We start from the raw sequence: 26,796 nt of genomic DNA, 5'->3' as shown, positions 1-26,796 counted from the left end.
ATATATATATATATATATATATATATATATATATATATATATATATATATATAGGTGTGGAGAACACTAAAAGTCAATTTAAACTATCCTGTCGTTCAAATCTCTCTAAAAACTTATTCCATACAGTTTATTCAAGTCTCTGTAGAAATCATTCAGAGATGTCCCGCTGGTCCGCAGCCAGTAAAGAAGGTGAAATATTAACCTAATAAATATTTGGTGAAAGTCAGAGCCGCACATGCCAGTCGTGTTAAACTAATAGCCTGTCACTGGCCTTTCCTTTAACCCGGGTTTGAATTAAATTAATCTAATGTACGCGCAGCTGCAATAAACATCGAGTCTGCGGTGAAAGCCTGCGCCCCTCTCCGTGTTTATTCCAGGGCCGCAGAGGAGAAAGGTGGGCCCGGACTTCTCACTTATCTCCCCGGTGTTGCACCAGCCTGATTATTGGCTAAGCAAACAGTCACAAGCCGCAGCGGCTGCCTTCAAAACGCCCTGATCGAATTAAGTCGTTAAAAAGTGCCAAAACTTCACACAATGGGAGAGCTGTAATCTACAACTGACAGAGGTGAGTGTGTGTGTGTGTGCGCTCGTCAAATTAGAGGCCACTGACTAAAAATTCAGTGTTTGTAGGAAGTGTGAATGTGTGTCATTCCAATTAGGCCCTGAAGGAACTTTACTGTAGGCCTGAGCTAGAATAATCACTTCAGAGCCATTATACATCAATACAGAGCCAAGTAATGCCAATAATAATATTTAAAGTCAATGTTGTAAAAAATCCAGGTAAAAATAAAAATGCAAAACCTTTCACAACTACTACAAGTTTAAAGAACATGGGAAAACATCTTTAAAACTGTCTCTGCATCGGAAAAAATAAATATATCATTATCTTGAATAAGATAATGATAATGATATATTCTATTTGTTATTAATGAATACACTTTATTTTGTGATGTTTAAGTTTCATTTAGATGTAAAACTGAACATATTTGTAATGTGTCTGATTGTCCACAGCCGTCTCTGCCGCGGGTTTTCCGCTAGTGGGCGCTCTTGCCTTTCGAAAAAACTTGAACTGCTCTGTAGCCCTCAGCAGAGACACATGCAGCACAGCGGCTCTGCACCGGCTTGTGTGTGAGCCTTATGTTTTCATTATGGGCCCATCCACACAGACGAGAACCCGCGTTTTGTTGTCTGAGAGTTATGATGTTTTTCATAAAGTATAAATACAGGTACATGAAGATAGTTCAGTGAAGCTGCTGAGGTGTTAGCACCGGTACACATCTGGCTATTGTTAACTGTCATTCGCCTTTATTATATATATTTTTTAATTATTGTAGCCTATTCCTAATTATAGTAGTGCACGATATCATGTAGCCTATGACACTTTACTTAAATCGTGTTTTGACAGAAATGACATTTATTCAGGTTAGAGTTGAATTATTCCACCTGCCGATGAACAGAATTCGGCTGTAATTTCTTCTTGTTTTGCTCACCGCTAGTCACCGTACTGAACCAGTTGCCCTCTTTGACTGACAGCACAGCTCCTATTGACTTTCCCGCCGAGGGACCAATCAGCTGCGGCGAGGGGCGGGGCCTGGATATAACCAACTCCACCAAATATTCACAGTAGCGGTCCCTTGCAGTTACTTTCCATCCAGGTTTCGGAGCGTCGCTGAGGCTTCATCTCTACGCGTGTCTGCGGGCGTCTGGGACGGATCCGCAGAATTCAGCCGCAGCACTTGTTCCCGGGCCTCTAGTATGAGAATTTTCATTCCCGCTCCTTTGATTTCTTCCATTCTCATATTTGCTCATTTTCTTAATTTTGACCATCCGACCTCATTGTTTTAGCCTTTCTCATTTTTCGGCGCTGTCATCCACAGTTTGTTGCTCACCACCACCAGCACCAACTGAGAGGGGAATATCTCACCATTCCACCAGCCATCACTGTCCTTTTCTCTGCTGCTGCCGCTGCTGCTCTGGATTTTGGCGTGCACTGCTGGACTTAAACGCAGGGGGATTTATATTTGTATTGATTTCCTTCTGCCGCCCGGTCCACAGCTCTCTGAGGGATGTATTACAGCGGGTTGAAGTCGGCGCTGTGAACACAGGAGAATATTAACGCACTGTCTGCTTCTGCGAACTGCTGCCGTGCGCTTTTGGTTTTTGGAGCAGGTCTCTCTTCTGGAGATGCTCTGACCGGGGTTTGTGGTCCGTGCGCTTCCCCACTGGCTCGGGATATAAAGTGAAGAAATCGCCGCGGCCAGCCCTTTGTGGTGCGCTTGTCGTCTGATTTTTTTTTTTTTTTTTTTTTTGACATATAGATTTGGTTCTTTTGAGACGGATTGTGCACCGCCCGGAAGCACGCAGGGTTAACCATGGGGGATTCGATGTGGAGATATTATTTTGGAGTTTTGTTTATTGCCTTCAAAGTGGACTTGTGCCGGGCGCTCATCCTGGAGTCCATCTACTGGAACACAACAAATACCAAGTAAGTGGAACACAATTCGCGCTGATCACCAGCTCCCGTGCTGCCGTTCGCCGTGTGTCGACTAGTTCATACCAGACTCCGCTGAAAAACCAGGCAATTTAATGTTTGTTGTTCGCTGCCGTGTGCTTGCGTGCGTAAAATAACAAGAATTAACATAAGGTAGCTGAGAACACACCGAGTAGAACAAAGCTCTCAGAGTATCGGAGTTTATTTTAATTTATTTTCCCCTGTCGCGGTCACAGTCTCTTTCCACAATGCACAGCGGCGATCTGTTGGAACCGCGTCTGGACAGAAACGCATATTGTTTGCTCATCTTGTTTGCCGACTTCCCCAGCTAACCTTAATGAGTCGTAAAATCCCAAATCAATCCCCGCCCGCTCTGACACGTTTTGAACTGAGTTTAGGTTTTTTATTTCTGAGAAGTATCAGGTTTGACCACACAATCTAAATACGCATAAAACGTACAAGCCATCACACTCATCCAACTCACCTGCTAAGATAAGATAAACCACTCGCCTCCTGCGTCAACAGATAAATCGGCTGTTTGTGTCCTGTAGTCGCGGCGGAATATTTACGCGCAGTGGACAGCGACGGGCCGCTCGGCCGCGCATTCTGATGGCACTCAGCGGCACACGAACCCGCCTCAGAGGAGGCAGCTCAGCACTTTGTGGGATTCATCAATTATTTGTTGTTTATTGGCGTATTTCTGTTCAGTCGGAGGAATATGTGGCTGGCGGAGGGGGGGTAAAATTAAATTTTGAAGGTAATTTTACGCTTCGCTTCCTCGGTAAATAATAACTTCGGCTCGGTGTATTATAGTTCGTGTTTGTAACGTGTCCACATACATTTGACGAAGCAGGTATTTTGAAGCTGTGCTGAGCTCATTAGCAGGCCTGTCTGCTGTGTTTGTTCAGGGTCACATTTTGGATCTTATTTTATCCCTCATAATGAAGATTATAGAAATGAGAGAAATAGCTGGGAAATTAATCCTAGTTGTGCTTTAACATGACGAGGCGGAGGCTTCCTGGAGCTGGCGGGACGCTTCACCGGGCCTCGGCTGTACCCAGCATTCTGTGCTGATAGAATTATACAAATCATTCAGGGAATTATTATTATTATTCGAGCTAATTATGATGGAAAATAGTTAGTGAGATGAAAAGTTTCATATGACCGCCGTGCGCCTCCACCCGCTGCCCTCCAACCATTTCCAACCGCGTCTTGCTGCTGTCAGGCGCATGAATGTAACGCGTCACAACAGCGGAGCTGGGCGCATTTGAATGTGGGATTTCAGGATGTCCTGGACAGTGCTGTGTATGTGTTTCATTAATGCATTAGCTGTGACCTCCTGTGGGCTGCGAACAGACACAGGCCTTGTATACCTGTGCTCTCCCATCCTGCCCTGCTCCTCTATCACGTCCACCGAGCTGAGATAGGCTAATGTGGACCCTCCGATCGCCTCACATCCCCACAGGCCAAGAAAAGGCGGTTAAACTCTATTCTTCAAATAAAAAAAAGGTGTCCCTCTCCTCCTCTACACCCCCGGTTGAAGCCCGGCGGGGGGCGCCCCTCTTTGTGGCCGTTTCGTCACGGCCAAACTCCAAGTCATTCAATAATTCAGCTTTTGGCTCTGGTACAGCCAGAAAGCCTCTCTCCCTCTCTGTCCCCTGTTTCTTCCTCAGTGGCGTCTGGACAACAGAGACGTTATGATGGTCGAACGGGCGTCTGTGTTGCGTGGCTGCTGAAAATGAACAGAAACCTGTGGCGCTTTGTCTGCGTCCTGCGTGTCTCAGACAGATCTGCCGCGGCGTCTGCAGGACTCAGCTCCGGTTCCCTTGACTTCTACGGCCTTCTGTGTGTAGGCGCGTCCACGTCCTGGCTGTGCACTTAACGACGAACCAAATTACAATCTACTTTTCACCTCATTTTGAGATAGAGGAGAGAGGTTCATATTTATTTCATCTCAAACAGCTCTGAGTCGTGTAGTGCAGACTGCGCTATTTGATGACCATTTAACCTGAGTGGAGAGTATGGGACAAAAACAAGGGTTTGAGCTGGAGACGTTTGCTGGAGTGTGACACGCAGAGAGACTGAAGTGTAAAGGCAAAGCAAAGTGGCAGATCACATCACAAATAAACTGCAAAGAATGCATGTGTTTTATCCTGCTGTGTATGGAGACTCTTCTATAATCTATACAGGGATCAGCCATCAAGTCATTTTGTGCTTTTAAAATAGTCCAACTCTCTCAGAGAGCCAGAGCAAGAAACCCTCTCCATTTTGGAGATGCAGTCACTCTGCAAATGAGTCTGTCATTTAAAAAAAAAAAAAAAAAAAGCAAAGTGTGTCCAACCTGGGAGCAGGTCTAAGCTTCAGGCTGCCACAAATGCAGCAGGCCTTCTGCAGGGTTAGCTGTGCATGTGTGCATTCTTTGCGTTGTGTCTGGGTGAGGAGTTCAGGGAGTGATATCATTGTGTGCTCAGACACCTCTGTCTTTTTGAGTCAATGTCCTTTTGTGAGTCCAGTTTGTTTTAGGAGCAGAAGGAGAACAGTAAGTTCATAAAGCTCCCTGTCTCTTTCCAGCAGACCAAACATACTTCACATGAAGCTGAAATCTTTCTCTTTTTTTATCGATTTCCGTCATTACTCATTTACCACAGAGGAGAGGCTGATGGTGGAGAGGGGACAAATTAGTAGAATTTTCAAACTTCCCATTTTTCACACTCAGTGTTTGTCTGATAAATAACTTTATTGTGAGTGTCAGCTGAATAAATGACACCCAAACTTTTATCCTCCCCCTTTTCACAGCTTGATGAAGGTCCTCAGGCCTGTGTAGCAGTTTATTCCTCCTCGCTAACGCAGAACCTCAAAGTGTGAATATTTATTCAGCAGGTCAGCAATATGCTCGAAAGACCCAGTTGCTCCTGCCTCCGCACCGCTCCTTTACTTTGTGTTAGTCGTCCTCTTTGAGTATTCAAGGAAGGATGAATGTTAGAAATGCGAAGGCTCGGGGCCAGTCTAATGCCTTTGTGTGCGCGGGCTGGGGGAGAGGATAAAGAAATAGCTAGGCGCTCTCTCTCTGTCTCACCCTGTGCGAGTGTGTGTTCATGAAGTGTGTGTGCATCTATTACAAAAAACAGCCCCCCCTCCCCACAGGGCCTGTGGCCATGTCAATTAAATATCATTATTGCTTGTGCTTTACTAGTTTATGACCCTTACACATGAAACTCCTGAGGAAAAAAAAAAAGAGTGACCCCCAGCACCACCTCCCCCTCACCCCAATCTCCCCAACACACACACACACACACACACACACACACACACACGCGCACACACACACACCTCCTTCTTGTGGTAATCCATTTTGTAGTTGGGAGGGAGAAACAAAAGAGAGGCCTGCTTTACATGGTTTATGTAAAAGGAGGGCTCCCGCTCCTCCACTGCAGTTCATTAAGAGATTACATAGAAGCCCAAAGGCCCTTTGTGACCGGGCAGTGACGGGGGCACCTCTGTGGGTACTTTTGTGAATGTAAGGGGGGGGGGGGCGGTTAGAGAGAAGGAGGAAGTGGGAGAGAGGGGGTGGGTGGGCATAGAGAGGCAGGTCCATCATGAATGACTGATGAGGCCGTGTGTTGTAACGATGCCCTCCCTCTTCCTCCGACTATCCCTCCTTCCAAAAATCCCCACAGTGCTTCGAATTTCATCTTTTTCTTTTCTTCAGTTCTTTCTCTGAGCTCAGAGAGAGAGAGATCAGTTGCTTTAATTAAGCTGCATCGACCGGCAACAAGGCTAAGGGAAAAATGGAGGGTGAGACGATGGAATCCTGCCGTCGTGTTCGACAGAGAGTTCACACTGCTGCGGTTGTAGAGGTTGATGCGGCTCTTTCCTGATTACTGCCAAGAGAAAAGTTTATGATTAAAATAGTGTAATAAAAGAACAGGGAATGAAAGAATAGGAATAAAGCAAGAGAAATGAAACAGAGGGAGAGAGAAGAAAGCATCGGGGCCCCTTAGGGCGAGGAGGATAATTATGTCTAGGCCTGCTCAGATCCCATAGGCCTGGATTACAGGATGAAAGGTAGGGCCAAAGGCACGGAGCACAGACAGAACCAGGGAGAGGACAAAGGGGGGAGAGGGGGACAGTCAGCCTAAAGACCTCTGTCCCCTCAGCCGACAGAGGGCGAAAGCCGGGGTGCTGCAAAGAATTGTGGGGCAGGATTAACCCTTACCATGCCCCAGTTTGGCCTTTTTTTGTCCGCCGCTATAATGAATCCTTGCATTGCAGCTGGGATTCAGAGTCAAACAGTTGCTCTTGATCTGCAGTAAATATTCACCCTCCCCTCACTTCACTCTGTTTTCTCATAAATTCAGGGCCACAGGGAGAGAATGGTTTAAAAGGTTTAAACAGAAAGTCTGACAGAGAGAAGAGGCAGAGGAACCTCCTGCAGTGACAGCAGGGAGAGAGAGAGAGAAAGAAAGGGCAGGGAGGGAAAAAGTATCTTAACTTTATTTTGCATTTTTTTTTCTTACTGGTGACAGATGCAGTGGTTATAACCCCAGGAAGTGGGTCTACAGTCCTCCTCCTCCTTTCCTCTTCCTCCTCCTTTTTTTACTTTGCTGTGTTTGCCCCAAACATTTCCTTTCTCCCCCCAACCCCTCCACACACACACACACACACACACACACAGACACATACACCCCAATAATGTAAAAAAGGCAAAAAGACACCAACTCTAAAGGTGAAGAGTGGTGGTTAGGAGGTCAGCGAGAAAAACAGATGTGGTCTGGCAACTGACTCTGGGATCTCCAGGACCCCCAGTGAGTGTCGTCCACCTGTGTGCCTGCGTCAGCAGTGACATATGTGGGAGCAACACTGCATTCATTTCACTGCTACTTGGTTCTAACATCTCAACAACCCTCAACCCAAAGCAAACAGCTCTGTATTCCACAAAAAAAGATCATTAACTAACAAAACAGCGTCGCTGTTTGTTGTGGGGTTTGTGTCCTCCACCTCAGTGCAACACCATTAAACATCCACTTCAGTGCAACCACAAACAGAAGTCGTTGCTTGAAATCCTGTCCAAGAAAAGCTGAGAGCCTCGTGTTGGTAGGACATTACAACTGTCTGATTTTGCCGTATCATTAGAAAAAAACGATTAAAAAAAAAAAAATTCTGTAGCTCTGACAGAAACGTTTAGATCATAAGGAGAGAGTTTAGGCAGCTGTGGCTGTTCTCACCTTCCCACCAAATGGCCCGGTGGTGTGGTTGGAGATGAGAGAAATGAGGCGGGCCGACAGAGCTGACAGCAGCGTCAGGACAGTTGGCGGTGAGTGTTTGTAAAAGGAGGAGGAAGAGGAGGAGGACAGAGGGACAAACTGTGATCAGAACAGGAAGAAGAGCAGCACGAATGTATGTGTCTCTGTTGTCTTTCTTTCCTTTCCTTCTTTCTCTCTCACCTGCTGTGATGATAAATTCTGCAGGGTTACGCTCTTACACAAGTGTTGCCCTCATGGGGAAGAACAAATGGTGCATGACGTGACAGAAAACTGGAGAATGACTTTTATGTTATTTTTGTTTTTGTCTTTGTTTAGTAGTTTAGTCTATAAAATAAAATAATAAAAAAAATACCCATCAAACGTCCATACAGCTTAAAAAGCTGATTCCAGTTGTCTTGCTCACAGACATTTGGTTTACACCAATATAAAACACAGAAAAGCAGCAAATCCACATTTTAATGACTAAAAACAACACATTTGTTATTGTATTTATTTTTATTTGATAAATGACTTAACATATGATTTATTAATTATTATTAATTATTAAAATGTACTGAATCAACTAATGAATTAATCTTCACCTCTGTTCAATAACAACTGATGTGAAGTTTTACTTTTCAGTCAATTGAATATTATCACATTTTCACACCAGCAGGAATCAGCTGGAGATTCTTTGTTTCATCTAATCTACACATCATAATACTCTTTACATTGTTACACTGTATCCGATTGTGTGTGTGTGCACGCGCATGTGTGTGTGGCTGGTGTGATTGCATCGCTGGTTGGTCTCTGGTTTGTGCACGTGCACGGTTGGACAGACTGCTCTGAAAGTAGTGACGCAGGTTTCAATAGTTTTACTTTGCCATTGATTATTTTAAAGTGTAGTACACAATGCATGTTGAGGAAGAGTTGAGGAGGAGGAGGAGGAGGAGGGCTGGAAACAGGAAGGGTCAAGGGCCAACTTTGCCTTGAACTGAGGTGAGGGGCCTGTGGGTGGGAGTCAGATGCATTTACAATCATGAGTTGGCAGAGCAAACTTTTATTTGTTTCCTGCCCCTTCCATCCTCCCGTCAGGCTCCTCAGCCTCCGTGTGACCTTGTGCACTTGGTGTTTTGTTCTAATGGCTGCCATTGAGCCAGGTGTCTGGTATCTGACACACACATTTACCCATTGCAAAACATAGGCAGGGGAAGGAGACGGTGCAGGAGGGAGGTGCAGAACAAATGAAAGTGTGTCCGACTCAACATGTCTCTGTATTCATCACTTCTGTCCCTCCTTGCCGTTTTTCTCTCACTCCTTCCTTGGTTTTCTCTGCAAACGATTCAGAACCGTTCATATTTGCCCTTAATCAGCCTCTTGGCAGCTTATCTTTAAACCCACATTCATACAATTTCATTCAATTTTTTATTGAATGCTTTCATCATACAGCACTTTGCTGTAAATCAGCTGTGTAAAATACAAGAGTCTGTACAGAGGATGGTGTGTGTTAGTCCTGGTGAAGGCAGGTCTCACTGTTGTCAGAACAGGATTCAGTCCATATGATACTGCACCTTAAACTCTGTCAGGAGGAACACACGGAGAGCACCTGCAGTGTATGTGTGTGTGTGTGTGTGTGTGTGTGTGGGTGTGTGTGTGGGACACAGCTGTCCCTGTGCATTAGCTTTGTGTTGGTTTAATCATATTTGCTCTCTTGCTAGTCGTCAACTTCTTGTAGAGGTAGCATTCATGCTAGCAGAGCAGATGTGATGGTCTGGCTGATAGTACTGACTGAAAGGTAAGTTTGTCATTAGAAGAGGAGTTGTTCTTCTGTTCACCATGGATGTGTATCTACAGTAGGTGTGGGGCCTCTGCCTCTGTGAGGGCCTCACACTGGCCACATTTATTCCTCACCACTAAATCTACCTAAAGCTGACTGTAGCTGTGTAACCGTGGTATATGCTTCCTCTCGGAGGGTGAGATGAGATCACTGACATTAATCTGTAGGTTCAATCTGCAGCTGGAGGAGCTCACATTACCTTAGACAGGCAGCAGAGGTGGCAGCAGGCTGAGCTCCGTCCAGTGACAAACACCTACACGTCTAAAGCAGTTTCATTTACACTTTGTAAATAATTTACTGAACCTGTACATGAACAGAAATGAAATGACAACAACTGGTGGTTTTAGGCAGTTTCATGCCAAAACCAGCTCTTTCTGTACAGCAGTTTATTCAGGAATTATAACATAGGTGGCTCATAACTGCCCCTGAAACCCCAAATTCATACATTTATCCCATACTTCAATTTATATATTGACTTTTCAGTATGAAATATATGTGCACATAAAACAAAAACATATGTAAAAATTAAATATGAAACCTATTATTTCACATATTGACATACGTGTATAGTCCAAACTATAAATATTTTTGTATGTAGACATGTGTTATGTAAATATATATCCACCCCAAAGCCTTTCAGTATGTGTGTCAATATACATACTGTATATGTTGATATCATATACAGTAGGGTCCAGAAGTCTAAGACCACTTTCCCAGAATGGGAAGATAGACATGTTTAAAACGAATGAGAAAAAGATAAGCATACAGAATTTTTATATGTTGTTTTTATAAACCTGTATATATACTTGTATATATAGTATATATAGTGAATATTGTTAACATATGTGGTTACATGTTATAGGAGATAAAAAATCATCATAGATATTTTAATTAATGAACATATACAAATTTTCCTATGTGTATAACATATAAGCTCATATAAGCTATAACATATATGAGCTATAAGCTATGAGAGGATGTAGCCTATGTCTGTGATCATGAAATATGGCGATAAGGACCCAGAGCTGCAGGACAGGGATCTGCTGTTCACCTCTTTGTGTTGTCAGCGTGGAAGCAGAGTAATGAGGCACTTCTAGATCAGTACTGGCCACACACACAGACACAGATGCACAATAAATCGCACACACGTGTACACAGACATTTAAAATAAGCACATGAATAAATACATGCTTTCACCTCTGTGTATACACACATGAACGAGTGCTTCCAGCCACACTCACATACACACAAGGCTAATGCATACACACTGCTCCTCAGTGTTTGTGTAGAAGTGAAGCCCCCGAGGCTTTTGTAAGGACCTTTCCTCTCTGTCTCTCTCTCTCTCTCTCTGCTCCGGTGCTGTAACCCCCCCGCCCCCCTGCCCACCCCATCCCTTCCTCCTCCAGATGCATGCGCACACACACACACACACACACACACACACACACACACACACACACACACACACACACACACACACACATAAGATGATTCCAGATTGTGCTATAATGCATAGACATACATACCTTTACTCGCTCTCTCTCTCTCTCCATGTCCGTCACTGGACACACTGTACCACCGTTGAGTGTGTCCCTAAGGGGCAGGAAAAATATTTGCTCGGCCTAGTTACGTGCTTTGTATCTGCATGTGTTTGTGTCTGTGTGTGTGTACACGTCACTTGTGCATGTTCTCATGCCTATAGCAAAGATGATGATTTGTGCTGTTGGGGAAGGGTGGAGGAATAATGTATGTGTCTGCATCTGTGTGTTTGAAAGACAAAGAGGGTATGTTACAGATGTATAGAAAAAAAGAAGCGATGTCTGTTAATTATGGATCAGCTGTGTCGATGTGGTCTCCTGTGTGGACACTCCCCTGCCACCCTGCAGTGGTTCCGTTTGTAGTCAAAAGAAAAAAGAAAAAATACCAAAAACAAAAGCCTGATGCTGAGATTCAGTCCTTGCCGAGAGAGCAGACCACTGTGGTGTTTTCTGTCTCATTGCTTTGCAAATGAATGTCTCTTAAGTTCTCCTGTGCTTCCAGGAAAAAAGGTCAAAGTTCATTTGATGCTCAGCCTGCCCATACTTGAAGACTTTTGTATTTAGAGTTTATACTCCAAGAGGGAAAGCCATAAAACGAGGAGAAAATAACAGAACAAAAAAGTAGTGCTGAAAGGCGACTCATGTATTAATCAAGTCAGTCATGAATCAAGCAACATGTTGACATATGTTGGTTTCAGCTTGTCAAATGAAATTTATGCTTTTCATTTATATATCTCACGTATGTAATTGTAAATGAAATATCTTTGGGTTTGAACTGTTTGTCAGACAAAATGATCAGTCAAATGTTCACCATTCACTCAGTTAAGCTTCTAAGATTCTTTTCATTATTTTCTGACATTTTACATAAATTAGCTGATAACCTGCAACAATTTGACAGATAAAAGTTTTTAAAGGTTTTATTGTATAAAGTGAAATTTCCATGTTTTTGTGATTATAAAGCAGGTCTAGGTTCTATATTAATACTGTGAAAGTATCAAAGCCTCAGTCCACAGAGAAATGCACATTTCACTAAATTCAGTATTCAGTATTCAGAAACTGAGCCTTAAAATGAGCTGTAAATTTGTGATGTCACAACAAAGCAGTCACCGTCCTCAGCCATGCCCCAAGCCCGCCCACCTGGACCCACCATCCAACCTTGCAGGATCTGGTTTCTCTGAGTGTTTACCTGAAACCTGCTAATTAGTTTAGTTTGTGAAATGTCACAGTGGAGAAAAGTCCAATGTGACTGTAATGTTCAGCATTTGTGCTTGCAGATTTATTTTCCATCAATCCATTAATTGACGAATCATCTTATTGTTTGAGCTCCGGTTCACATGGCTGAACACTCCTTCTCTGGTCCATCACCCTCCCTGGCCCATCCACACACACCAGACACACACAGTATCCCAAGTGTGTACGACTAACAGGCTAAATGTAAATCTTATGTGATATTTGCATCATTTTCATTGGTCTATATTTGCAGTGCATTCCTTTCTCTTTGCTCATGTCAGTTTTCACAATGTGCCATTTAAAGCCTCCTCAGTGTCTGCGGTGAACATTTCAAATTGCATTCAAGAGTGGGGCAAATTCATTTAGCAGCTAAATACAAGGTTTCACCTCCAGCTCCAACTGTGAGTGTGTGTGTGAGAGCGTGTGCAATCACAGGAATGCTGCAGGGGCTCTCAGCACTTGGAGACTAAATGGCAACATTATTTTACTTTTGGGAAGAATTTAGGGAAATTCAACTATTCTCCCAGACAAAGCCCTGCAGGCTCTCTGGCTGTGTGTGTATGGTGTCTCTGCCGCTGTTCCTGTTGCTGTGAAATAACCAATCTGGGCGTTTATTGATTGTTAATTTTCTGTTTCGTATGCTAACACTGTTCTGCCATTTCTCTGGCATCCGGTGCACCACCTCTGTTCATTTATCCAGTGAAATATTCGCTGGTTCCATCGCTGCCACAGCGATGAAGAAAGCTCTGTGATTTCATCTTCGGATAGTGGGGGTTATTCTGCACCACACACGTACACACACACACATCACGTCCGACGTCTGACTTTTTGCGAGATATATTGAGGCTCAGTAGCAAACACTCCAACCCACAAACACACAATGAATGAGTTATCATCCGATATTCTGCAGCTAACTAACATCCTTCCCTCTCTCCTGTTCCTCCTTGCTTCTCCTTACAGATTCGTGCCAGGCCAAGGTGTGGTGTTGTACCCCCAAATCGGGGATAAGTTGGACATTGTGTGCCCCCGCGTGGATGGTGGGATGGGTGATGGAGTGGAGTATTACAAGGTGTACATGGTGCCCAGGGAGCAGCTGGAGAGCTGCACCATCACCAAGGCCGACACACCACTCCTCAACTGTGTTAAGCCTGACCAGGACGTCAAGTTCACCCTCAAGTTTCAGGAGTTCAGCCCCAACCTATGGGGCCTGGAGTTCTTCAGGGGGAAGGACTACTACATCATCTGTAAGTACCTGTTCACTCCATCCCTGAAGGGATAATAAATTAGGCCTTGCATAATTTAAGGGGTAAAACAGTCTTTAACAGTTCAGCGAGGTTGAAGAACCAGGTGTTTATAACATAGCTTGAATTTAAGAGTTACTTGTGTTGTTGTGTGTTCTTCTAACTGGCCGGACACAGCTGGTGCAGTGTCATGCCGACATGCTCCCATACAGCTACCCTGGAGTTTAATTCAAACATTAGTTTGTTGGTTTTTTCTTTCAAAACTTTCAAACTTTCCTTTTGTACTAGCACTCAGCTGCTCATACTTTGCAGTCACCATTGCTCTCTTCATGTGCATATATACTTAACAGATGAATGCAGTGTCATACCCCTTCTCTAAAGGTTGGTGAGGGATACTGTGGGAAGTGTAGGATATAAACACCAGTAAACAAAGCTGCATTTGAGGTGAAAAACAAATCTGAGAATTCTTTAATCATCGCAAACTGAGAGAATCGCAAAGGATGATTTTTCCAAGAGATCCTTATCAGATCACAAAACACCTCCTTACCATGCTCTTCCTCAGTCTCCATCCTTTTGTCTTAGAGGCGAGTCACCGTTCAGTCCCATGGTGCAGGTGTGGGCATTTGTCTTTGCCGATTACCTGTGATGTACTAATGCCATCCTGGGAGGAAGTTATGATTGGGTTTAGCGACGGCCCCCTGGTTAGAAACATTGGAGGTGGACTGAACCATCTGTGTGGCACTGGTGGGGGTTGTGCCGCAGATAGGACCATCTGTGAGGCTCTGCCACAGCCATCTGTGAGCTGTCACAGTAGGGGAAGGCCATATTTCTGAGTGAGTCAAAGGAAGGGGAAGAAATGAGAGTGAAGAGAGGAGGAAAGAGGAGCAGAAAATACTCTATCCTTTCTAAACCGTATATTGTGGTAGAAGAAGTTATGTTTTACAAATCACACGTGGTAACAACTAATTATACTGCACTGTCACTCCCTCTTTAAACTGCCAGAAGTAGCCAAGTCCTATGAATTTTTCTTCTGACCTTCACAGCACTCAGAGGTCCCACAGAGATATCTGTCACAGTACACTTATTCAGTTCTGCTGAAGTCGATTTCAAACCAAACAGGCAAAGGTGGCTTCTCTGTCACAAATGCGTCACGGCCGCAGGATGTTTGCATGGTTGGGCATCTCTTGCTGTGTTACAGGTCTAGCAGGTCAGACATTTATTCTGAAAAATAAGATGGAGCAAATAAAACAGGTTAAATGCCTGATAGCATCATACAGGCAACACTGCAACTCGTTGCACAGGTGCATCTGTGCAAGCACGCACATACATGAGCATCCACACACACGCCCACAGAAGGAAAATAGAACATTAGATGATGTTTGTGTGTGTGTTAATTATTGATGAGCTGATGCTGGTGTTCTGCCTGCACTCCTGCAGCTGAATGTGATCACACGTGGGGGAGCAGAATCTGGACAATGGGGTTAAGTTCAGGTTAATGAGGAATGTGGATGAGAAAATGCAGTGTAGACCATTGCAGGTACATACAGGTGATCATATGTTCCGGACAGGTAGATGCATACATGTGAGTGCAAACATGCACACATGCTGACAATACACACACATGCACATTATCTCTCAGGAGGTACTCTGTACCAGTGCACACACGCAATGACAGAGGCGACAGCCCTCCTCACTTCATCTGTCCATGGATTTCTACATATGGCTCTCTACCACAGTCTGTGCAGGTGGGAATATTCAAAATATTCAATTTCCCACTACCTCATGCCAGAACCCCCCCCCCCCCCCCCCCCCCCCCCCCCATCAGCCTGCTGAGTCAACAAGTTGGAACAGTAAGAGTGGTGGGAAAGTTCAATTCAGAACTTTAAAAAGAGGATTTGGAAAATCCAATTTTGCAGTTTTTGCAAATTCCCCTCCACCAATAGCCCCAATCCTCCAACCCCCACCCCACCCCCCGGCTGCCGTCACACTGCCTCCCTTTGCAGCTACCCAAAGTGCTAGTGTGTTCTCCATTGGAGTGTGTCATGTTCTGTTGTTAATTGCTTCTTCTTGGCTACCTCTGGCCTCAGCTCTGCAGCTTTAACAGCCCACTGCTATGATGTGTGCTTAGTGCTGCTGCTTTTTGTGTTTTTTTAATTGGCTGCTTGGAGAAGCTCCAGTGTTGCATGAGTAAACACCAGGAGAGAAGCACAAATAAACATCCGAAAAAAGAGAGACAGAATGAAAGCAATGCACAGAGGTGTGTGTAGGAACAGTCAGATTCATGGTGGTTTTTACTGTGCAGTGTTGGAGTGATCCAGCGGGAATCTTTGCTTGTGGGTGCACATGTGTGTGTGTGTGTATGTGTTTGGTGAATAAGGTATGGGTATTAATAGATGGTCTGTGTACCTCCACATGAAAGCATCTCCAGCTTGTTATCTGTGTGTCTGACCCGTGCCTTCCTTCCAGCACTGTTGTCCAAGATCCATCAGAGTGTGACGCCACCTCAGAAAGTTCACAGCGAGGATTTTATTAGCCTTTTGGAATCAGTGCTGGAAATGTAATTAATTAACCAGCGTTTAATCCTCCATTTCTTCTCACAATTGCCAAGGCCACCACATCAGTGCTACGGATCTGAGACTCAACCAATTGGATTAGCGCTGTCCTGTGTTGAGTATTGTACCAGGGCTAGACCTAGATTAGATGCTAACCCCCACAACTCAAAAAACACTGTGACAAAAGGCCTCAGCATTGGCTATACTACCTAATAGCAAAGACTGACAGGTGGTCAGATCCTTTTCCTGTGCAGCTGAAATAATTAATTCTGTGCTAGAGTGCATTATATGCCCTGCTTGTATGTTTGCATGTTTGCATGTCTGTGTGTGTGTGTGTGTGTGTGTGTGTGTGTGTGTGTGCACAGCTTTCCATGTTATTCCTGTTTTTGCTGGCATGCATAGAAGGCATAGCTGTATCGTGCAGATTTCTGTCACCACGCGTATGTATGCACATTTTTATATTTGTGCAGGCCCGTGTGTGTGTGTGTGTGTGTGTGCTTCTCTGGGCCTTTTTATAGTGGCCATGCACAATGCTGCTCCAGTTGAGAGCAGATGAGTTTGATGTGATTGTTTGTGGCAGCATGGCCTGCAGTCGAGAACCTAGCGAGCTAGATGATTACATGAGCTAAAGAGGGAGAGAGGGAGGTCGAGGGAGATTGGGGAAAAGCAGAGAGTGAAGAGAGAGAGTTGAATGAGGAGGGAAAAGGGGCAGGGAGAGTGACAAAAAAAATGAAAGACAGCTAATGAGGGAGAGAGGGGAAGGAGGGAGAAAGAGAAGGAAAACAAAAGAGAGTTAAAGAGAGAGGGAACAGTAAGCAGAAGGGAACGAGAGAGATGAGCTGAAGAGGGCAAAAGAAGGACAAGGCTGAATTCACAGTCAGAGCAGACATGCACAGCAAAATTTAATCAGGACTTTAATCACCTTTTCTTTCAGTCACAACAGAAAATAGCCCCGTCTCCTCCCTGCTACTCAGATTGTTCTGTGAATCTAGTGTGAGCTCAGAGGGCGAAATTTCTCTCATTAACGTTGACATGAATTTAAAATGTGCTTTTAGGTATTGTCTGATTGAAATGATCAGTTCTTTATTTACTCTAGTATAGCCAGGCTCATATTATTATATCAGTGATGGCATTGTTATTGTTATAGAATGAAATGTCATAGCAGGATTCATCAGCAGCATGTCTCTGTGGATAATATCTGAGTGGGGAGAAAAACTAAAAACAGCTAAAATTCATATTTAAAGGTCCATTATTATACACATTTCTGGTATTTCATTTGAAGTGTTAATCTCCATTTTTTTTAAATCTCCTCTCTCAGGCTTCTCTCTGGAGCTCTAGTAACAACAGGTCAGTCAGCCAATCAGAAGAGAGGATCTGAGTCTCTCCTCTGATCTTTTCTGATTCAGTAAAAATATTTCAGGGAAACACGGAGAGAAACCCAATCCTGCAGGATTGGACGGTGGGTCCAGGTGGGAGCTGTCTGCTTTGTTGTGACATCACAAAGTTCCAGAAGTCCTGACGGCTGGTTTTAAGGCTCAGTTTCTGAATACAGGCTGTGTGCATTTCTCTGTGGACTGAGGCTTTGATACTTTCACAGTATTAATATAGAACCTAGACCTGCTTTATGATCAGAAAAGACAAATTAATACATTTAAATGGAAATTTCACTTTATACAATATGGGACCTTTAAACCCAAATTGGTAATTAAACCATTTTTCATTGTTGTAACAACTGAGGCTTAAACATTTAACTTATACTTTGGTGGATATAATGATAATGAATATAGTGATGTATTTCAAATGTTGCAGTGGTGATTGGTAGCGTTGGTATTTGGCTGACCCAGCTTGGCCCGGCCTGTTTCTAAGGGCTACCAGTGTCCCTGTATGTGAAGGCCCCTATCACAGGCATTAACTGGTCCATAACACTAGCTCTGTGATAATGGTCATCCACAGCAATTATCCTCAGAGTGTAGATGATAGCTGCCTTTGTCTCTCCTCTTCTTCTCTTTCTGTCTTTCTGGGACACATCCTCATTCTATCCATCTGATCATTCTCTCTCTGCAATGCTAATGCTCTCCCCTTCTATCTGTCTGCCTGAGATGCCTCCTCAGTGTCCCGTTGCCATGCCTCTGCTCTGCTCCAGTATTTATGAACCGCCCAACATTATTTTTCAACAGTGCATTGTGTATTAATTATACCCACAGAATTTGGCAATGTTAGCAAAGCAGCTTTCAAAGTGCAGTTCAGGCTTTTACTGGGCTTTTCATACAAGACTGCAGATAGTTCAGAGTTATATAAAGAATTTCACAGTGGTCAAATGTTCAAGATGAAATGTCATAAAAAAGAGACATTGTCCAACTTCATGTCAAATAAAACTACATTAGCTCACAGTTAAACAGCTGCAAGCCAAAATGAGAAGAATGCTGCCACTCTTTGAATGCTGTGTTAGCTAAACTAGCCACTGCTACTTTAAAATTAGCTCTAAATGCGAGCAAAGCTATCTGTAGTACTACAGGTTTGTCTCTCTGTTTGCTGGTTACATTAGGAGAAGGAGGAAGCAGAGTTAAATGCTCAGTCTTTATCTGGATTACAGCTCAGAATTGACTGTCTCCTTAAACACTGGCTGATTTTCCACCCTCTTGATTTGATAAACAGGAGAAAATTAAGTTAAGGAGGGTAAATTGAGTTTAGGAGGGGTGGGGGTAGGGGTGAGGTGTTTGGTGTGTTTACAAGGCAGGGGTGGGATTGTGGTTGGAGTGCTGCATGCTCGTTGTGCACTCATCTGACACATTTCTGCTGTTCGTTTGAGACTGCGTGTCACTTTTGTCACAGTTTGTTGTGTTGTAGTCTGATGCTAAAATCATTTCAATGAACTTTCCCCTCGTCAGTCTACACTCAGTATCCCATCATGACAAAGTGAAAACAGAATTTTAGAAAAGTTAGCAAATTTATTTAAAAGGAAAAACTGAGATGTCACAGTGACAGAAGTATTCAGACACGTGTGTGTGTGAGCCCCATCGTTAACACTAATTTGAGAGTGATATGAAAGCAGACTGTAATTCACAGTAAAGATGGAGTTGTGGAGATCAGATGTAGCTTTTCTCCTTCTCACTCATTGTTTGGTGTGTGTGTTTGCAGGAGGTCACACACAAGCTGAAGTAGCTGGTTAATCCTGAATTCTTTTCCTTCCTCCCTCTCTCCCCTCCTTGTCTTATCTGGGTGCTGCAAAGCCAGCAGTAGTTGATGACTGAGTCCATTTGTGAGGGTCCTGTATGAAGCAGTTCTACCCCCCCATCCCCCGCACCCACGCATTATGGATTAGCTGGTCAACTCTAGCCAGCTAGTCTGTCAGCCAGTCCAGCCTGGCCTTGTCTGGCTGGGCCAAGGAGGGCCAAGTCATTCAACCAGCCTTAGCAGATTTGACAATCAAATTCTGTTTAAATCCAAGTCAGGCTTGCCTGGACTGCAGCCTTGGCATAGAGAGCGTGTGTTTTGCTCTGCATTTAAAGGGGAAGGAAAATTTAAAGATTTAAACTGACTCCAGATTGAGGGTTTTTTCCTCATTTATTTCAAATGTCAAGGAAATGTTAGAGCCAGGTTTGAAAAAGATTTTATGAGACATCACAATAAAAATGCTTGTTTTTTTTTTTTTAAATCTTCAGTCAGGATTCAGTGTGGATGTGTTAAATGGTTTAATTGAACAAAGGGAAAGAGGACAAGAAGAGGAGGCAATACGTGTACTGCATGAGACCCAAATACACCTTCAGGGAAGGTCACTGCCCTTCTCACCTCACGAACTCTGACCTCTCAAGCACAAGTGCGTTTGAGCTCTATATATTCAAGCGCACAAACACACCATCAGTGTACTGATCACACAGCAAAGTCAACGTGTTAAGATGGTTAATAACATCTCACAGGATTTTAAAATTCATGTGTGTTTCTCTAATAGGTTTATGAAAATCAACACATGCACATCTGCGTACACACACAAGCACAGGAGCACAAGCCTTTAAGGAGCTTTTTCTGTAATGTGCTTTTCAGTCCCCACTGGGAAGCCATAGGTCAGCTAGAGAAAGAGAAGGGTGGGTGGGGGGTGGGGGGGGGGGGGGGGGGGGGGGGGGGTGGGGGGTGGGGGGGGGGGGGAGAGAAGGAGGGAGGGAGGCAGGAAGTCCTTGTTAACATGCTCTTTGTGTCCACTCCCATCACTGTCTTATTGAAGCAGGGGGATTCGTATCAAAATGATTAGTAGCTTAGAGGGAGGAAGAGGAAAAAAAAGAAAAGAACGTAATAGTGGGGAGCAGGAGAGGGAGAGAGAGAGAAAGGGTGGCCAACCACGCACAACTTCATTTTTCAAAGCTGTGTCAATCAGGATCTCGTGAAGCGCCTGCCTTTCAGTCCCACTGCAGGTGATGGAAAAGCTTCAGGTGGAGTGGGAGGGGGGACATGCTCAGGTGGCAGGTGCTTTAAGGGGTGAGGGGACTCAGGGAGGAAAGTTGTGGCCACACTAGAGAGGAGGAAAGTGGGGATGATGGGGTGTTGTGCTAGAGAGGGGAGAGAGGAGGATAGGCTGAAGGGGAAGCAGAGGGGAGGGGAGGGGAGTCGGTGTGGTGGGAGCAGTCACAGTGAATGTGGGCCACTGTGCACTGGCGGGAAGCCAAGCCGCTAAGCCCTGGCAGCTCGTTAGCCTCTGTGTTACCGACCTGATAGACCACAAGCCCTACTACCCCCCTCCTCCCATTTCCCTCCCTCCATCCCTCCTTGCCTGCCCCCTGTCCCACTCATGAGCCGAGCTAGCTGCAGTTCTGCCCAGCAGCCTCCAGAGGCAGTGCAGATAAAAGCAGACGAGCACAGAGGCGGAGGAGCAGCTAATGGGCTTGAAAACATTGAGCTGATGGAGCCTCAGCAGGGCAGCTTGCTTTGTGTGTGTGTGTGTGTGTGTGTGTGTGTGTGTGTGTGTGTGTGTGTGTGGGCCACATCCGTATAAGTCTGACACAAATAAAGATTTATTTTATCAAAAGGGCAGTTTCCATTTTGAAAAGCTCTGCACAGCATATACTTATAGATCCCATTTATTTCCTCCTTCCTCATGTGGGACGTCCTGCACCTCCCCAGCAGATTCCTCTCCCAACATCTGCTCCTGTCCCCTGCACACAGTGTGTAGTGGTGCATGTCAGTTTTCTCCAGCGTTTGAACATTTTAGATCCATTAAGCTCTTTTCATCTAAGAGCTATTGAGGTATTAATCATCTCTGTTCCCTTAATTCCTCTGACTCTCCTGGAAAAGTGCCCATTAAAAAAATAAAAAATCCCTACCTGTTTTTCATGTTGTCAGCTGATTTCACTCTTCTTCTTCTGTAGCAGCAAGTTTGGCTTTTAGATCTGAAGATTTCAGGGCTTTTAAATTCCAAAAGTGTGTTCTTTAATAAAGTTAGCAGCTTGCCAAGATGGCCACTGTCATCATAGCCATGGCTGTCTCCCTCTCTCCCTCTCTCCCCTCTCCTTCTGCCCCTTAACTGCCTCCTTCATGAGGCCCATCAGCACAGTTAGAGATATTACAGTCACAATTACTCAAGCTAATTGACTGTGGGGATGTGAAATATTCTGCTGGAGTGGAACAACTGATGTGATGAACGGGTGAATTGTGAATTTATTAAAGAGTGTGAGTCATATCCTTCCTCAGTGGAGGGCTTGCAGTGCCTCTGTTGTCTTTGGGAACTGGCTCTTTTTCCAAGATAGGCTTCAGGCATATGTGGCAGCACAATTTCTCCATCACATCTTTTGTGTAGCAGATGCTGACTTTTAAACAGAGATCCCGCCACATTGCAGTTAAGCAGACCCCTCATTATGCTGCCTTTGCTTGTTTACACCGAACCGAACAAAGCCAGCATCTTCCCGCCTCCGTGTGTTTTTAGATGCTGCCATTCCAGAATCAGAGGTGTGACGTGTAACACAAAGGCATTGGCGTCTGTCCCATCATGACTAAATCCCCCCCATTCTGTGCTGGTACCCCTTATACATAACAGTGAGGTATATAAAGGGCTGGTGACAGTTAAACCTAACCTTGTTCCTCTTTCTCTTTTCTGCTGTAGCTACTTCTAACGGCACCATGGAGGGCATCGACAACCAGGAGGGGGGAGTGTGCAAAACCAAGTCCATGAAAATAATCATGAAAGTGGGACAAAGTGAGTATTGTTTTTATTGAATCACGGTTGTGAGCACCTGCATGAGCAGACAGCCACACTGCAGCTCAGACATTGTGCAAAAATTGTGTGAGACTCTGAAAAAACCTAATAAGGTCATAAGACTGTGCGCAACATGGCTCCATCGTCTCCATGACACCTGGGGCTGTGAGGGGGCAGCAGGTTTAATCAAGTGGAAGCCTCACGCACTGAAACATACACACACATACACACACACACACTACACTTACACACAGCCGTGAATGTTTGCACACACACATACACTGGAAATATTTGCTGAACGCTGTTTAGATGCACATAAACACATGATGCTCGTGATCCACACGTGACATCTGCAAACCCACTGTTCCTAAGTGGCATTCAAGTCTCTGAAGAGGACACTGTCACAACACGTATCTCACACAATCACACTGTTATATTCTTAATTATAACAATAATTATTCATAAATGAGTTGCCACCCAGATTGGTGATGTCCTGGGTTTGGCCCTTGAGATCAGCTTCAGTGCTCCTAAGAGTGGCTGCAGGTGAGGGGGCTGCTGTAAAAGAGCAGGTATGGAAACTGGCTCTGCTGATTAATGGGCCTAAATATCAGTCCCAGTGTTGCTAAGAGCTGCTTAGAAACAAGTGGATTCATTCCACAACAATTTTTGGTTTATTTTCCTGCTGATGTCCCAGTCGGTTTGCTGCTGAGACAAAACCTTGTCAGTTAATCTACACATGAAAACCAGGGTAAACATAAGCACCTAAGTGACCTGAGCTATCTCTTAACATCAAACTACACACACTGATTAATTCCTTTGTGTCTTACCTGCGTTCTTTCAGATCCCTCTGACCCTATTTCACCCAAAGACAACCCCACCAGAGTGCCCTACCCGCCCAAGCCCTCGGATGGCAACCCAAATGAAGTGCTGGAGAAATCAGGTGAGATCACCGCACCGTGGCAATTGAATGGAGGATTTATCGAAAAAAGATTTGCCACGTGGGTGCGCAGTTGCTCAGCTAGCTAAGAGCAGACTGCGTCGAGCGAGTGTGTGTGTGGTTGTGTGAGACACTGAGGTGTGTGTGAAAGTGAAGGAAAGAAAGGTCAGCGATTCATCAGCCTGTAATTGAATGTTGCCCATAAAACCGATAAGGATCTCTGGCCTCTCAAGGACTTATAAGGTATCTCCACGCTGGCCCCGTTCCAGCCTGAACCCACCTCTTAAGTGACATTTTCAGGAAAATGATCTGATCACTGTCTGCAATCTTTTTAATGACCTGATCTTAGTTGAGACACATACTTGTTCCTTCGCCGGATCACAACACAGACAGACATGCAGCTACGTGCAGCTCGCTCTTATCTCTGCAATTATGTTGCAGTTAAAAATCTCCCAAGAAGAAAATCAGGCAATGGCAATTTCCGCAATGAGCTGTGTTCAGAAAAAAGAAACAGGAAGGGCCTGAGAACAAAACAAACTGACCTATATAAACAGTCCTGTGCTCCGTCCCCCTGTGTCCCGGTTCACTGTGGGTGTGGCCTCGCCTGACACTTTGTGTTTTCACTCCCAAATCTGACATCAAGCACGCAGCTCTGCCATCCTGCTCTTCAAATCACACTGGCACTGTTGTTTTTTTGCAGACATCAGCATTTTGTTTTCTCCTTTTTCCCCCATCCTCCCTCATGCTTTTTTATGTCCCATCCATCTCAGCCACTGGCAGGGGCACACGGGGGCTATGGGCAGAGCGTCTGAGGTAGCATAATCCCCTTGTAAAACAATGGAAGGGTCCTTGCTTCGGGCTTCCTGCCATCCTGTGTCCACTCCCTGTACCACAGCAGAAGCACTTTTAGGCCCAGAAGAAGAGCAGCAGACATCATGCTCTCATCCCGGGGAGGGCAGAAAAACAACCGCCCTGGAGTGTTGGATGTGACCCAGAGTGTCCATCGCTGGAAGTCAGAACACAGCTTGGCCTTCATAATTGATGTCTCATGATAACATCAAATATTTCTTTCACAGTTCCGTCCATATGGGGCTGTTATTTAGAAAACAAAGTGACTTTTTTGTCTTTTAAAATGCATTTTTATCAAAGTGCCATTTGTCTGCATCTCTCGAGCTGTTCTATGTCCTATCAGACTCTGTGCCCTTGTTTCAAGGTTGCAGTCTCAACCAGCTGAATTTGAATAAGGGTGCTTGATACAAATGGCTTCAGTCTGTTCTCCACACCTTCACTGTGACATGATGAAAAGATGCTGAAGAATAAGAAGGGGAAGGCAGGAAAGGAGCACTGCTTTGATTTCCTTCTCTTTCTATGAAAGGCAACACTCAGCTTTAACCAAAGTGTTTTTGGATCCATGAACAGCACGAGAGCGGTTCTTAAACTGAGACTGAGGTGTGGACGTAGCCTGAATGTGGCTGTTCATGACGGATGTTAGGAACTGGTCCATTCTGAGCTTTTGCCTGTAAATGAAAAATAAACCTGCTGTTTTATTATTTTACTTACGTGTGCTTCCCTCTGTCTCCCAGATGTAGCGCCGAGAGAAAGCAACGACAACAACAACGGCGGCAAGTCCTCCAGCATCATTGGCTCTGATGTGGCCATCTTCGTCGGCATCGCCTCAGGCAGCGTTATTTTCATCATCATCATCATCATGCTGGTCCTACTGCTGCTCAAGTACCGACGGCGGCACCGCAAACACTCACCACAGCACGCCGCCACACTGTCTCTAAGCACCCTGGCCACACCCAAACGGAGCGGAGGTGGCGGGAACAATAACGGCTCGGAGCCCAGCGACATCATCATCCCGCTCAGGACTGCTGATAGCGTCTTCTGCCCGCACTACGAGAAGGTCAGCGGCGATTATGGCCACCCGGTCTACATAGTTCAGGAGATGCCACCTCAGAGCCCGGCCAACATCTATTACAAAGTCTGAGGTGGAGACAAACTGGAACAGTCCCCGGGCAGAGCAGCTTTTTGGTTCTGGCTGGCACCGCCGGCACACCCGCAAACAAACATTCTCTCTCTCTCTCTCTCTCTCTCTCTCTCTCTCTCTCTGTCAACTCCTCCTCCTCCTCTGCTCTGATGTTTTGTCACCATTATTGTCTTTCTCAAAGTTGTGCTGATACGTTGCCGTCTTACTTCGTCACAGCTGGCGACGGATGGGTTGAGTGCAGGGCTGGAGAGAAGCCTGCTGCTGTCACTGCTGCTGCTCTCTGGGAGTGTTGGGAAATAGAGAGAATAATCTCTTCTTTCCCTGTGTCGCTACCTGTTTTGGGAGAACTGAGTATTGTGGAAATTTCGACACATGCACGGCATGTTTTTTTTCTTTGGAAGGACAAATGGACGTAAAGATGTGAAGGTTTCCTGGGATGAAAGGAGGAAAAGGATTTTTTTGACCTCACCTGAAGAGAGACTACTGCTTGGAAAAAGAAGGGGAAAGAGACAAAAATGAATGAGGAGGAGAGGTAAAGGAGCAAACGGGCTAACCATGAACTCAAAAAATGGCCGCCCTCCGCGGATGCTTACTAGCCAGAGAGACTCTGTGGATTTACCAGGAGATTCTCACACCAGGCCTCTCTGGGACTTTCCTAACTGACTCTCTGAGATCACCCATTCACCCTGCCACCCACATGCTCACCATCACACATGCACACATTCACCCACATGTGCAGACACACTGTCTCACCAGTCAATGTGAACGCTTTGGGTTCAAGTGTGGATTGCACCATTTCTCCTCATTCCCAGATCCGTTTTCAGCAGATCACACGCTGTGCTTTGCTGAAAACTTGTAACGTTACTTGAAGGTTTTAAGGACAGAAAAACAGATTCTTTTTTTGTTTTGTACTGTCAACACTTACCTATCCTGTTTTGGTCATATCTGGTTTTCATATGTGGTTTTCTTTTCCTTTAGTGACATGTCATACATGACATTCAAACACAAGTTGCCCAACAGAGGCTAGCAGTGATGAGAGCATGAAAAGAAGGAGTGAAGATTTTTGTAATTTTGCACCCTACCCCCTGAGAGGGCGCAAAACCGTCTGTCCAGGTGGCTCCTGGGAGGAGTGGAGGGCTTTCATATACATAGAGCAGCACTTTTAACCCCTTTTTGGTGCCTCCACTCCTCACAGCGATCCACAGAGACACAGTTATAGCTGGAGATGGGAGAGCAGCTGTATCCTGTCAGATGTAGTAGCAAGAGCTTGCCTCAACGTCTCTGGAACCTGAGCTTTTCACACAGGAAAGTGTTAGGGGCAATAAAAAAAAAAAATCCAATTCGCCTTACTGCCATTATTTTGCATCAGATGAAGAAGAGGCCCAAGATCTAGTTGAGGTTAGCACAGCTGGCTGAAACAGCTCCAGGTACTGTAATGTAGGAGTCCATTGATGATTAAGGCTGCCCAAAATCAGTGTGACTGGTGCTCTCCTATTCTCTTTAAAAAAAAACAAAAAAAAAAAGCACAGGGACATCTACTTACATTTTCACTGTTT

At 44.9% G+C, this 26,796-nt stretch overlaps 1 protein-coding gene across 2 annotated transcripts; it reads left to right on the top strand.

Annotated features, from left to right (window-relative positions):
• Nucleotides 1-1,617: 1,617 nt before the first annotated feature.
• On the top strand, nt 1,618-26,796 carry efnb2a (ephrin-B2a). 2 transcript variants are annotated; one of them, XM_071484538.1, is made up of 6 exons: nt 1,618-1,753; nt 1,878-2,485; nt 13,300-13,583; nt 22,221-22,313; nt 23,155-23,253; nt 24,834-26,796. In XM_071484538.1, the coding sequence occupies exons 2-6, from the start codon at nt 2,373-2,375 to the stop codon at nt 25,238-25,240; spliced, it is 996 nt and encodes a 331-aa protein (XP_071340639.1). In that variant the 5' UTR covers nt 1,618-1,753; nt 1,878-2,372; the 3' UTR covers nt 25,241-26,796. The 2 variants fall into 2 exon arrangements, with proteins under 2 accessions (XP_071340639.1, XP_071340636.1); XM_071484535.1 differs by having other exon boundaries at nt 1,639-2,485.

This window comes from Trachinotus anak, unplaced genomic scaffold, assembly GCF_046630095.1.
Source record: "Trachinotus anak isolate AG129_WGS33_773 ecotype Australia unplaced genomic scaffold, CSIRO_AGI_Tana_v1 ptg000001l, whole genome shotgun sequence".
Taxonomy (NCBI): domain Eukaryota; kingdom Metazoa; phylum Chordata; class Actinopteri; order Carangiformes; family Carangidae; genus Trachinotus; species Trachinotus anak.
The sequence above is the reverse complement of the archived record's forward strand: the minus strand, read 5'-3'. Positions and strand labels throughout refer to the sequence as shown.